Source organism: Petaurus breviceps, unplaced genomic scaffold (genome assembly GCF_028583685.1).
Source record: "Petaurus breviceps papuanus isolate PSGF00001 unplaced genomic scaffold, PetGlider_PUasm1.0 218, whole genome shotgun sequence".
NCBI classification, from domain to species: domain Eukaryota; kingdom Metazoa; phylum Chordata; class Mammalia; order Diprotodontia; family Petauridae; genus Petaurus; species Petaurus breviceps.
In genome coordinates this window covers 2,845,318-2,860,640 of record NW_027185872.1, presented here as the reverse complement: position 1 = coordinate 2,860,640, position 15,323 = coordinate 2,845,318, and the positions used below count along the sequence as shown (strand labels likewise).

General features: G+C 36.2%; 1 protein-coding gene across 1 annotated transcript in view; it reads right to left on the bottom strand.

Moving 5' to 3' along the window:
- AGMO (alkylglycerol monooxygenase) overlaps positions 1-15,323 on the bottom strand; it is a 394,492-nt gene that overhangs the window by 213,366 nt on the left and 165,803 nt on the right. Inside the window, exon 5 of the mRNA XM_069094395.1 lies at positions 14,412-14,507. Coding sequence (XP_068950496.1) covers positions 14,412-14,507 — 96 coding nt within the window. The remainder of the gene's footprint in view (positions 1-14,411; positions 14,508-15,323) is intronic.

Below are 15,323 nucleotides of genomic sequence, written 5' to 3'. Positions count from 1 at the left end.
GGAGGAATTGAAGGGTCCTGGTAAATGTAGTTTGAGTAGGAAGTACAACTAGGCTTTAACCACTTCCTAGAAATATTTCTAGAAAATGAAAATTGACATGACTCCTGTGTAAGTAAGTCTGGTTATCTGCAGGTATTTGTGGGTAAGGGTATTTAGCCAAGGGGGTGCAATGATAAGAGCAAAGGGTTTGGAATTAGAACACTTGGATTCACATCTCAGGCACAGCCTATGTACCATTGGCCAAATCACTTGTATGCCTCAAAGCTTCAGTTTCCCTTTCTGTAGAATGAGGAGGTCGGTTCTCTATCTCTAGAACAATAAGTTCTTAACCTTTTATTGCATCATTGACCCCCTTGACAGGCTGGTGAATTACACTTTTAAGTGCATAAAATAAAATTTCTAGGAATACAAAGGAAGAGAATTGTATTGAAATACAGCAATAAAAATATTAAACACACCTACAAAAATCTATAGACCACAACATAGGAACCCCCTGAAGTTATGTTTTCTAAGGTTACCCTACCTTGAAACCCTAGGAATTCTGCCAACCCCAAAGTCCTAATAAGTCTCTCTATGTGACTTTAAAGATTTCTAGTCATGAAAGACAGGGAGAGAGAGAGAGAGAGAGAGAGAGAAATTGTGCTGAAAGGAGAAAAGGTAGGTAGATAGATAGATAGATAGATAGATAGATAGATAGATAGATAGATAGATAGATAGATAGATATAGATAGATAGATGATAGATTATAGATAGATGTGTGTGTGTGTATATATATATATATTTCACACAAACACATGCGCACACATACACACACGCCTTCCTCTCGCTTGCGAATCTTATGCAGTGAGCTTTCTAATCATTGCCAGTAAAGCCCAAGACTCAAGAAATGGGGAAAGATAAAAAAGCCAGAGAAACAGCAACTCCCCCAGTTGGTGGTTCCAAAACCTCCCACAGTCTCATTTCATGATCCCTGTACAAATAAGTTTCATTGTTTCAAGAAGTGATGGTGAAGAGAACAAAGCCCCATCTCCCTACATTGGCATCCAAGGTCCTCCCCAAGCTTATCCCAATCTACCTTTATCTCCCACCTTTCCCTTTTACTTGTGCTAGGCAAAATACAGAAAATGCTGCAGAACCAGATTGGGAATATTAAATAATGGATGGCGTTCTCTTTTTCACCGAGTTCCTTTTACCTAGAATGTCCTGAGACTTCTCTCAGTTCACAGGAATAACAAGCATCCTTTAGGACCCAATTCTGATGCCATTTCTTCCAAGACCTGATCTACTTATCCAAGACCAAGACTCTTTGTACTCCTTGCTTCCAAGCTTTCCTTGGCTCTGGAACAAGCCTCGTGAAAAGTCCTAGTGACCTGGGTTAACTAGAGGTCTAAAAGTCTAACTAAATGTTTACTCCATAGTTACATCTATGATTTTCTCTAATATTCAGCCAATGCAGTAACCAGGACATTTCCTAACACATAATAGTTGCTCATTATCTATTTATTGAAGTGAATTGAATCTGTCAGTCATCATTTATAAGTGCCTAGTATATGCTGAACCCCATGCTAAGTGCTGGGGATGAAAATCTAAATAATGAATTCATCCCTACTTTCAGTCAGTCAGTCAATATGCATTTCTTCGCTACTTAGACTGTGCCAGATACCTTATGCTAAACCCAGGGGCTTCAAGGAACTGTCATTCTAATACCATCTGTGTGATGTGCCTATGATTGCTATTAGATAATACCCTGCCTCATTTTACCAAATGAGTTGATTTGATATAGTTATAAACAGAACATTTTTCATGTCTGATTCCAAAGATTCGACATGTATTAGTAAAATGACTTATTAGAATAGAAGGTTCTCTTCTGCTCCTCGGGGAGAAAAGTCATAGTTTCCTTTCTTCTTCTCTCTTCCTCCCCACCTCCACCCCCAGTAAAACCACAATGAGAGATCTATGCAGTCTCTCAAGTGGGCTACTGTGATGAAGTACAGTGAGGCAGTCCTCATTTCCATCTTTCTGGATCAAGAAGATGTGATTTTCTATACCCACAACGGATGCTCGTGTCGATCGCACAGCTGAGTTGCTCCTCAAATGCACCTGACTTCACACCCTTGACCTTGCCGATGAACTTCCTTAAAGGGTTCTGCTCCACTTTGAAAAGTGCATGCTTCTCGTTGCTTGTGTTCTTTTTAGAATAGTTCAGATTGTGATACATGAATGAATCGATTATTGGTGGGAGGAATCGTATAAATTGATAGAAAGAGTCTGGTACAAATCAAAGGCAAACAAGACAGCAATAAATATAGTCATAATAATAATGTCTTTTAAAATTGTGACAAATCAATTTTAATGAAAACCCCTGTATTTGGAGTATAGACAATGAAGCATGTTTTACTATGGGGTTGGAGCAGGAGGGAAGAAATTGAGGCAGAGAACTGGTTGTTCACTTACCAACACACCCCTGCATTGGGGATTGTTACAGGACACAAATTTTTCTCAGCATGTAGAAAATTACTGGAAGAATAGAAGGTTTTCCTAAAAGCTTCAATGCCAAATGTTGGTTCAAGAAAGCTTCTTCGTTGGCCTATGATCACAATGACCTATGTTATGGTTTCTAAGTCTGTTAGCCTTAGAAGGACGTTTAATATACTGATATCTGCACCAATATAATATCCTTTTTTTCTTTAAATAATCAGAATAAATAGAGCTACAAAGAAAATGTAAATGTTAGATACTGAGTAGCAACTTTTGTCACCACAAAAGAATGAACCTTTAGCTTAGAGAGGCCTTTACATGCTTTCTACAGTATAATGGAATGAAAACTGTCCAGATGGTAGCAATATTGTTAAAGAATATACCTTTCCTCTTGCTTTAAATCGATAATTGTTCCTTATTTAATTGTCTGAAGATTGTGATGAAGTCCATGGACACCATAAGCAGAGAAAAGTAATTTGAGTTCATTTTCAGAATTGGTTGACCCTAAAACAACAAACAATTTCCCTTCCCAAATCTTAATAAATGTGGACATTTGAGGATGAATTTATCTTTTGGGCCATCTGGTAAGGAAATGTAAAAATAAAATCTTAATTACATTCCCCCTAGAGCTGCCGAGTTAATTCATGACAACACGTCCTGGTGTTTTTACAGATGGCTCCTGCGGCCATATTGTCCATCTGATTCTTCTATGGGGCAGCAGGGGAAAGCAGACCTCCTTGGATAAGCCCTCATCTGTGCAGTTTCACACTTTGAAATCCTCCATGAAGGCTGATTTATTCACCGCCAAATGTTTTCTTATCTGATTAGGCAGTTTTCTACTTCAGTAGGCATCTAATGTGGAGGTAGCCAAATTTCCACACTACAGAGTGAAACAACAATATTTATAATTTGAAAACAAAACAATCTAGAGGGATCAGCCTGTTGGGATCATAAAGAGTGTCATAGGGAGCCTTGTTCTGATGGATCCCTACTAGAGAACTCAGGAGGGGAAGCCTAGCTTGAATGGAGAATGGGACTGGGAAATGCTTATACATTAAACAAAGGAAGTGAGGAACTGTGCTAGTCATATATTATGTTGAAGCCCAGTCTTCATCATTTCTGGTTGCAATAACTGTCAATGAGAGGATCAAAAGGGATATCTAGTTGTAATTCCAAGTGAATATTCTTTAGTTTCTGCCTTCAAAAGGCGATGAGACTTGTCTTTAAGTAAAGAGCATAAGTAGTTACTGAATCTGAGCTTTCAAGGAGAGATGAAATCTACATCACTTTTTTCTACATTTCTAATGAAAAGCACTATTTGGTCATTTTGTACAATCACATGCTGCTATCAGCATAAGGAATGTAAGATATAGAAACTGTTTACTGATGAAATTTGGCAGGTGAAGAGTGTCATGTAATTGTGGATACATTCCTGGGGTCACTGAGATGTTTAGCAACTTATTCAGTGCCGTACAGTCCTTAAATGTCAAGAGATATCCTCTATCTACAAATGAAGTCACACTGAATCCACCAGATCATTAGCAGTGTTTTTGGAGCTTGGGGAAGAAGTCAAGATGAGAAATAGAGCTTAGGGAATGATTTGGCATAACGGTGATGCTGAAAGCCACTGGGTGAAATTAGATCAATGTGGGAGAGAAGATTGAGGGACTCAAGAGAAGGACTAAGGAGAGAACTTTTTTGAAATTTCACAATAGAGTTCAAGAGGAAGACAAGGAATAAAGGAAGAGGAAAAACAAGAGAACCATAGCCACTTTAAAACTAACAAGTTTATTTAATGGAATGAGCCAGTGATTTAAAGTGAGAATACAGATCCTTCCAGCAAGACAGACCTGGGTTTAAATCATGGCTCTGAGACTTTTAGCACCGTCAGTGATCCATGACAGTCATTAAGTTTCTCTGAATATCAGTACTTTGAAACCAACCAACACTTACTTGGTGTTAATAAAGGGACATTTAATTTAATATATAAAGGGGGATTTATCATGCCTACAAGCAACCACTTTACAGGGATGTGAAGAGTAAATGCATCAATGTCCTTAGAGAGCATTATAAATTATTAAGAGGCCTGGATATTAATAACAGGAGTCTTCTGGAATTGCCTCAAGCTTAAACTGAAGGAAAATCTTTGAAATGCAGTTTGTAAAAGTAATTATATTAACATATGATCCATTACACAAAATTACCTATTAGGTATCATATAGACGCCTCATAATAATTAAGCCCAAAAACTCCTTTGCAATAAGTTGTAGGCAGAGTCAAAGGCAGAATAAGCATTAGAGTTGGAATACTCTTCCTCTCCAGAAGCCTCATCATTGCTTCAGTGAGAGTGAGGGAAAACAGCCCTAAGGAGCTACAGGGATTCTTGTGATACCAAGTACATTTGAAGCAAGGACCCCAACACTTAAAGTGTTTGATAAACCCAAAGATCCAAACTTTGGGGATAAAAATTCATTATTCAAAAAAAAATTGCTGGTAAAACCAGATAGCTCTTTTACAGAAACTAGTTGTAGACCACCATCTCACTGTGTATACAAAATATGCTCAAAATGTGTGATTTAGACATAAGTGTGGCTATCATAAGCAAATTATGGGAACATGAAATATGTTGCCTGTCAGATCTATGGATAAGGGAAGAATGTGTGTCCAAACTAAAGGCAGAATTGTGCCATATTAAATAGATAATTTTAATACATTATTTTTTTTCACAAACAATATCAATGCAGCCAAAATTAGAATGAAATTAGGAATCTGGAAGAAAAAAATCTACAGCAAGTTTCTCTGATAAAAGCCTCAATTCTCAAATATATAAAGAACCAAGTCAAATAGATAAGAATAATAATAATTCCCAAATTGATGAATGTTCAAAGGATATGAAAAGGTATTTTTCAGATTAAGAAATCAAAACTATTGAGTCATGTGAAAAAACACTATCACTATTGATTAGAGAAATGCAAATTAAAACTCTGAGGAACCACCTTACAAATGCCAAATTGGCGAATATGACAGAGAAGGAAAGCAACAAACGTTGGAGTGGGATGTGGAAAAAATGGGATCATTGTTGATGTAGTTGTGAACTTATCCAACCATTCTGGGGACCAATTTAAAACTGTGACCAAAGAGCTATATAACTGTACATATCCTTTGACCCAGCAACACCACTACTAGGTCTGTATCTCAAGGGATCAAAGTAAAAGGAAAATGACTTATATGTACAAATATATTTGTAATTGCTCTTTTTGTGGTGGCTAAGAATTGGAAACTGAGGGAATTGTAATCAACTGGGAGAGCATTGTACACAGTAACATCAATGTTACAGAATTATCAACTATGAATGGCTTAGTTATTCTGCTCAATATAGTGATCCAAGGCAATTCTCAATGATGTATGAAAAAATGCTATCCATCTCCAGAGAATAAACTGATGGAGTCTGAATGCAGATCAAATTTTACTTAATTTTTTAAATCATTCTCATCTTATTTTGTTTTTATTGGATGGTGTTTTTATTTGTTTTTTGCAATATGGCTAATGTGGAAATAGGTTTTGTGTAACTTCACATGTATAGCCTATAACAAATTGCTTGCATTCTCAAGGGGAAAGGAAGCTAGAGAAGGAGGAAATTTGGAATATAAAATTTTGTAAAAATTGTTATTTTTGACATATAATCGAGAAAGATTTAATGAAACAAAATATATATTTAGAAATTTTTTTAAAGTGCCAGTTATATTTACATTTGCCATAAGTTGATCTATTTCCTCTTCATCATCATCATTGTCATCATCATCATCATCACATTATGTATCATACATCATGCATCAATAGAAGCAGCCTATGTCCTATCCTTTTTTAGCTTCCATTTGTGTATTATCTTCACTCAGACTATAAGCTCCTTGAGGGCAGGAGGCATGTTTTTTTTTTCCTTACATGTATCTCCAGCACTTAGGAGATATGACTTTTGCTTAAATTAACCTATTGTAAGCAATTTCTCATAAACAGATTTCCCTCCAAACACCACTCTGGCACAGAAGTTCTATAGTCTTTAGAGCAGCATATTTGGAAGAAGTGACAAAGTAGAGCAGTGAGGAAGAACTGAATTCAAATCCTGCCTCAAATACATATTAGCTATATGACCTTGAGTAAGTCACTTAAACTCTGTCAGCTTCAGAGTACTCATATGTATATAAAGATAATGAGAACACCAACCTACTTGAGTTGTGAGGATTGAGTGGGACAACATATGTAATAATCCTTACAAACCTTGTCTATAAAAATATGAGCTATTGTTATCCTTGTTATATATATTAGTATGCCTACAGCTAGTCATTAGAAATTGTCCAAACCCTCCTCTCTAGGTGTGTACATAGGCTGTTTTTCTAGAATATTCCCCCTTCACCTCCCTGCCTTGATTCAGGACTCAGTTCATGTATTCCCTGCCATAGTAATTTCCATTATTGTTATGATCTAGTAGACTGGGAGCCCCATGAGGGCAAGGGACTCTCCCTTGTGTTCATTTTTTTTTTTAATTTTACACCAGGTGCTTGCTGATTAGCCAATATTTATTTTATCATTTTGAATTTGTTTTATTTATATATCTCTGTGGATCCCAACACCTGATCATGTAAGCTCATTGAAGGCAGAGACAGTTATTTTTTTCTCTTTATACCTCCATCACCCAAGCAGAATGCCTGGTACATAGTAGGCATTTAAGAAATGTTTGCTAAAATAAATTTTAAAAGGAGCAAAGAAGCTCCATATACACCAACTCTCTATTGAATTCACTTTTGAGGTAGCAAATAAATAGAAACAAAGGGAATTACTAAAGCCTTTCATTAGTTGATACTTTGTGACTGCAGAGATTATATTTGTAATTCTACCTTTTAGCTCATCCAAAGGGTGAAATTTGGATGGACATTGGACAATTTGAATGTGAACCTCACACACAAAAAGTGTAATGAAGAAGGATCAGGTGAATGAGGTGGCCAAGCAAGGGAACTTTGTTGATTTCCTGGTTTAATAAAGTGTTACTCAGAAATCAACAAAAACACTATGAAAAAATATAATAAATTACACAATTTTCTGTAACAAACAATTTAAAATAGTATTCAATATTTTCAAAACTAAACATAAATAATTAACAATTGAAATTTAGATTTTTTTCCTTTGTATGTTTGTAGCATTCTGCTTTAGAAGTTATTTAAGCATAAAAACACTGATTATCTAACAAACGAAATAATATAATAAATATGATATCAATAGATGTCAAAGAGACTTTTGACAAAATCTGACACTCGCTTCTATAAAATCTTTGAAATCATAGGAATAAATGAATATTTCCTTAATATAGGTGTAGTATTTATATAAATCCAAGAGCAAATATATATAATGGAGAAAAATTAGAAGCCTTTCCAAAGAGAATAGGGGTAAAACAAGGATATCTGTTATGAGTATTACTGTTTAACATAGTGGTTGAAATGCCAGGTGTAGCAATAAGTAAAAAAATGAGGGAGAATGGTTTCACTATGCACAGCTGGTGGAACCGTGACTTGGTTCAGCCTATAGGGAAAGCAGTTTGAATAATGCTTAGAAAGTTACCAATTTGTGCATACCATTGATCTAGTTTTGCTATTAGTATGCCTACAACTAAAAAAAAAGAGACAAAAATCAAATAGATGTTATAAGACATTATATGTAAGGGCTGGCCAGGTGGCGTAGTGAGTAAGAGCATCGGCCCCGGAGTCTGGAGACCCGGGATCGATTCTGGCCACAGATACTTGGCACCCACACAAAAATAACTGGCCGTGTAACATTGAGCAACTTGTTTAACCCCAATTGATTAAAAAAATATATATATGTACAAAACAGATGTAGTAGCTCTTTTCATGGCAGCCAAAAGTTTGGAAATAAAGTTGTTTCCTGCTATTGGGGAATGACTAAGCAAATTTTGTTATATAAATGCGATATAATATTTAACAAATAATAAGATAGACAATTTCAGAGGAAACTAGGAAGCCCTCTTTCAGTCAATGTAGACTGAAGGGAGAGCAAGAACAGCCATACAATAATCACAACAAAACAGAAAAAAATGATTTTTCAGATATTTTAGAACTGAGCAATTCAATGAGAAGCCATAAATGCAAAAGAATAAAGGTAGATGGAATGGTACATCCCACTCCACCCACCACCCTGCCACAAAATGGTGATGACATTCAAATGCACAGACATGTTTTTTTTTTTCTATATGGGAATTTGCTTTGCCAGTCTGTGCAGCTATGCATTGAATGTTGTTGGGTTTTTTCTTTCCCTTCAATTGAAGAGGGGAGAGAAAGAGGTAGAAGGAGAGAGAGAGATTAATTTTAAATTTGCTTGTTCACTGAAATTATTTAAATGTATATGCACATACATGAAAACACATTTGATGTTGGTTAGGTGGGGAGAAGAAAGGTGGATGTATTTGCAAATGATTATGATAACAAAAGACATTATTAAAACTTATTTTAAAAAGAAACAATACATAGAAATGGCTAAACAATTTGGTTTTGTGAATACAATGGTTTACAATAAATACTTGGCTATAACAACTAAGAGTTATGAAGAATAATAAGCCTTCAGAAAAGCCTGGGAAAACATATGAACCAATGAAAAGTGAAGTAAGCAGACCTTGGAAAATCATATTCACAATGATAACAACCATGTAATTCAAAAGAACAAGAAGACCATCAGAAGAGAAGAGTGAAGTATTGGTAGAATTTAGCTTAACCCCAAAGAAGGGACCTGAAATGACTTCCTTCTGGGTGTTTTCAAGATTTGGGGACTGGGGGTGGCTATAGCTCTCATTTTACGCTTTAAATTTTGCTTTTTTTTTTTGTTTTTTTGATATTAGTTTTCATTTTTTTTTTTTTTTTTACTTTTAAAAGGTTATGTTCTCTAGATTCACTGGGAAATGCCAGTGATGTAAAAGCAAATTAAAGTTTAAAAATTAAGAAAATACAAAAAAAGTAAACTTATTTTCCAGAACTTCCCCTGTTTCCCAGTAGTTCTAGAGCTAAATGTGATTGGGACATGGGCCTTCCTAACAGATGACATGGAAAACCAATAATATGGAAAATGATACAGTAATGAACCTTTTAATTATAGGCAGCAATTCAAACATAAGTGTGTTTATAAATCTGTTAGGTAGTCATGTATAGCAACAGAAGATGCAAGCAATTGCTACATTATATTTTCTCTAAAAAAGTTTTATTTTTTTAATGCCAGGTAATAGTTTGAAGTATGGAAGTATTTTTCTTTCATTCTTATTTCCTATTTATTCTGTTATTTCCCTTGGTAGTCCATGCCTTTTTATCTCTTCCAAGTAAATTTTGTTATTAAGTGATATAGTTATATAGTCTGCTATTAATCTAATTGTATAGTCTCTTTTATGTTATGTGTTATCACAATCATGTAGTAATAAAAGTAAATTAATTTAGGTAGAACTATCATTTTTAAACTTCAAATTTATTTTCAATTAAACTAGCAGAAATATGCACTTGTAACTTTAATATTTTTATAATTATGTCTGATGTTACAACCTAACCATGAATAGTGAATACCCCTCAAATACTGTCTGTATTTCTTTTAAATATTTTAGGATTATATGTATAGAGAGAGAAGAGAAGAGAAGAGAAAAAAAGAGAATAAGAGAGAGAGACAGAGACATAATGACATATGGATTACCAAAACATTTATGCATCTTGCATTTGTTTTGAATGGAATTTTTTCTTTCAGGGAATGCTGGGATTTTCAGTGTATATTTAGTTTATATCTTGCTACTTTGCTAAAGAATTCATGAACTTCTCTGAAGATGGGTTAGAGCATTGAAAAAGTCATTATGTAATCAGAGTGGATAAAAATATATTGAAATTTGTTTCAGAAAGATGTGACTTGTTTTGAAGATCAAATGAGGGAATACACTTAAAACATCACAATATTTAAACTCTATGCATGTCAATTATTATTATTACTATTTTTCATTATTTTATATGGATTTTCCCTTCCCAACAAAGCCTCCCACGCATATCTATTGGAGAGGCTGCATGGTACAGCAGACATAAAAGGCTGACCTTCAGGAAATAGTCAACCAATAAACAGTTCTCAAGCATTATCTACATGCCAAGCACCTTGAAGGAACTTCAGAGTTAGAAGAGCTGATTTCAGTCTTGCTTTTGACCCATCATGACTAAATGGGAAGAAATCCTTTAAGCTCTCAGTGCTCCAGTAACTTCCCTAAGATTAAGTTACTTTGGAATTGTTGATCTATATCCATTAAGGGACTTTCTGCTTGGATACTTCCCTTTATAAATGAACTCCTAGATTTGGAGACCTATCCACCAAAAAAAAAAAAGAAGAAAAATAAATATGTGCACATACATGTGATATATGTTAAATGACAATTGCCTTGTCATGATTGAAGCTCAAGTCCACTTATCGAGTACACAGAATCCTAGCAACTGAAACCACCTGGAACATACTGGGTGTTGGGAAATCAGTGAAAATGATCTAGGAGCTGCCAAAAGTGGTCTAGCTGTCAAAAAACCCAGGCATTTTACTCCATGGGAGAGACGGAACCACAATGCCTAGATGTCTCTATGGGACATTAAAATATGGAGCGAGGATGATGGCCACAGAAAATCACAGAGAATTTCTCTGGAGTTAGAGTTCTAGATGCTTCCTTGTTCTTTAAGTACAACCACTTGTGAACATTGATCAATTGGATTTAATTGCTACGGATATCACATGGCTTTTAGGGTGTTTCCTTTCTTTTATTCTTTTTTTTAATCTTTTTTAATGGGCTTGGGAGCCCCTGGAGGGAAGAGCTGGTTACAAGTACCCAATCATCTTGTAAAGGTTTCATTCTTAGCTACATTGTCACTTCTCTGCCTTTTTCTTTTGCTATTAATTTTAGCCTGTAAGCTATCTGCCACTGAGACAAGAAACCCTTAATCCTGGAGAAAATGTGCCAAGAAGCATGAGTATGGACCAAACCACTTTTTTGTTAGCTTTCTGCAGGACTTGTATTTCTCCTCCGGGACACAGTTTGTGGAAGCTTGAGAAGTTGTATTTTATGTGCTGAAGCTGGAAACAGTGAAAAGAAAAATAAAAAAGTATGGAATAGAGTCCCAGAAAAAAAAGCAGCTAGAGGGGAAATGCATGCTTTTAACTATTCCAAAATTCCATTACAACTCTCCCAAATTGGGAGGAGAAGCCTTCTTCCTCAAAAGTGTAGTTTGTCTGCTTTTATTTTTCTGGGCCTCACAAACCTGACCTGTAAAATGAAGGGGTTGGACCTAATGAACCCTAAAAGCCCCTCCAACTCTAGTTCCATGGTCCAAGGGTACCAGCAGTGGGAGGAAAAGCATACCCCTTTTTCTTTACATTGGATTGTAAGAGAAATGTTTCCAGTGAGTCACCCAGGATCAGAGAAGCAACATAACCTTCACTGATAAGTCCCCTGAAACCCAGCTGCATGGAACTGGTTGTTGTGGGTATTTTTGCTGTTGTTTTTCCCTCATTCTCATTGAGGACCATGACATCAGGAAGGTTATGCCATGACCTGCACGTGAACTGGATTTAAGTGAGGCTGGGTTGTGCAAAGACACCAGCCTCACTTATTCCTCCAGAGTCATCTCTGTCTCATGGCGACGTATAGATCATACAACGGGATATGGCCCCATTGAAGTAGAAACAGAGGGAGAAATATTTTAGTGAATATAAGTTTATCAACAAGATGAAGCAAGAAAATTGCCCTCCAATCAATGCCTAGAATCAGAGGGAGATTTTTGGGTGTAGCAGCCCCACAGTTCTCTATGGAGGAGAGTAAGAGGAAAGAGACGAGCGCATATCTCTGATGAGCCAGAAGGTTTTAATTTACTATTTGTTCATCTTCAAATATTCCAGGCTAACTAATTTAGAGTTGTATCATGACTCTAAATATCTCTTCTGGTCGTATTAGGCAGAAATCTGTGTTACCTCTGTCAGCAATTTCTCAACTCCAAATGCTCGCCATATCAGAAAATATTCAGATGAATGCTTGGACAGCCTCTTCAATTAACAAAATTAAATCAAATAAAAGAGAAATAAAGTCAGTGTCAATGATATTGCCCAGTAACTACTGACTGACTTGGAAGAATTCAAATGGTAAGTTTCAAGTGTGCTGTCAAGTTCCAGTCATAGTTACAGTTACAGAACTGAATACTTCACAAAGCAGGTGTTTGTTGGGTTAGTTATAAGCAGAGTTCACTTTTTGTTCATTGAATGAATTATTGTTGCAAAGAGGATATCATGAAATGTGATCTAATGGCCTTTGGAACCTCAGGAAGAAAAATAAAGCCAAATGAAAGGCTTCTCTGCTAATGAAAAGATAATGAAACAGAAGAGAATGAAGCAAACCTTTATAGGGGCTTAAAAAACATCAGATTAAATAAGAGAATCAAGATTCCAGGGCAGAGCAAATTGATGTCAGGATTGAGAGTCAAGGGGACACAGGCCCAAATCCATCCTAGTTCACCTCTGAGCCAGATGACTAAGAACAAATTCTTCTTCTTTGTCCATGCTCCATTTCCTCATGTAGCTAATAGGGACAATAATAATCACAAGGCCATTATGAGAATAAAATCAGATACAAATCCTGTTATAAATGTGAAGTACTACATCAATGTCAGAAGGAATTAAGATTCCTTCTAAAGGGGAGTTAATTGGAGCCTAATTTCTGAAGGAAAAAAAAAGAATAGAGCAGCTAGGTAGTGCAGTGGACAGAGCACCTGATCCTGAGTTCAAATCTGGTCTTAGACATGGACTAGCTGTGTGACCCTGGGCAACTCACTTCACCCTGTTTGCCTCAGTTTCTTTGAGTGTAAAATGAACTGGAGAAGAAGATGGCCAACTGCTTCATTATCTTTGCCAAGCAAACACCTAATGGGGTCACAAAGAGTCGGACCCCACTACAGCGACTAAATAACAACTGGGACTCCCAGGATTTTTTTTTTCCAAACTCACTTTATCACCTGAGCTGCAGCTAGAATTCCTGACAGGTGCGGCAACTCAAGGGATTGAGAACTTACAGACACCATGCATGTTGTCAGATAAACTCTGTACATGTCAGGAGGATTCTCAAGGAACCACTACATTGTGTTTTTCTAATAAATAGTGAAAGTGTGAAGAGGCACCTGTGAGTAAAAGGGAAAAGTTCGCAGCCTTCGCATTATAGTCATTTTCTTTGTCATTTTAATGGCCCTGGTTCGGGGACTTTTCACTTATATGCCAAGCATTGCTAACCCCAGAGCCACGGCAGCTCGCCACCAAGTTGAAGTCTCAGGGCTACAGTGGGTTTTCTACATATATTGGCCCAGAATCACTCTTCAGACACAGCACATTTTCGTGATGCCCACCAATAAATTGGAATATTGTTTATGAACAACACAAATAAAATTCTAAAATCTTGATGTTACCACAATTAAAATGCCTCCAATTTTCTGCTTATCTTTCCCTCAAATTATCAGAAATTGTGATTAAAGGCTTCACACTGGGTAACAAGATATTTCTAATTGGAATTGTTGTCTCTAGGACTAAAGGAATTTCAGCATCCTTCCTCTCACCATGCTTAATAAGCTACAGTACAACACACATATTAAAATCTAGTATTAAAATGTTTTGATACTTTATAGTTCAAAAATGGTTTTATTTAATTGGGACCAACTGGCCTCATTGCTTCTTATAAACTTAGCAATATATATTCTGCAAGAGAAATAAAAATGAACAGCTGTTTTTCCTTAAAGAAAGCAGACAAAGATTTTTCTTACACAATAAATCAGTTGCTAGCAGATTTCCAGGACATTGCCTCAGGCCAGCTGTTTAGGTAGAGGATTTAAAATGGTATTTACCTCAGTGTGTATCCAAAATTGGTAGAGAAGATTGAACTGGAGATGGACGGCATACACCGGAGGAGGGATGACGAGTGCCAGGGGACAATAAAAGATCTGACGGAGAAAAAGCAAAGAGACAATTAAAAAAAAATAACAGAGTGATCTCTTGAGTGGAAATAAACATGAAGAAATATCAGTGACTCCACAGTCTGAGTGTATGTTTCAGGCATGTATGGATTAAAAAAAAATCTACATTTCTTAGCCATTTAGACTTCACGACATTTGTTTTCCATTCTGTAATGAGGTTAAAGCTATGCAGAAAACTCCGTCTGCTGACAGTCTTTTAAAGAATTGAATCCTGTGTGTTGACATAGCACACTCCCTGTGTTAGCCTGTTAACCTTGGGAAGCTGAGAACAGGCATCTTTTCCAGAGGGAAATTTTATCTAGATGTTTTTTTTTTTCTTCAGAAACAGGTCGATGGATAGGTAGTTAGCTAAATTAGATAAAGGGGATCTCATAGTAAACTGCTTAATAATTCCTTGTTGACTAAGTGATTGAGACCTGATAGAGATCCATGAAACTATATAAATCCCTCATTTACAGACTGTGCGCTGAAGACCCCAAAAGCTAAGAGATCTGCCCAGGGTGGCACAGGCAGTATGTGACTGAGCTTTGATTTGAACCCAACTCATCTCACTCCCAAGCCAGATTCAGATTAATAAAAGTTAAATTCCATTTATCCTCTTATTCTCTTTGCTCAAGTGAGGAAGTCACTAACTGTAACTTCTCAAATTCTATATTCTTCTTCTTCTTCTCCTTCTTCTTTTTCTTTTTTTTTCTTTCCTGCTCCTCATCCTTCTGCTCCTTCATCTCTGTCTCTCTCTCTCTCTCTGTCTCTCTCTCTCTCTCTCTCTCTCTCTCTGTCTCT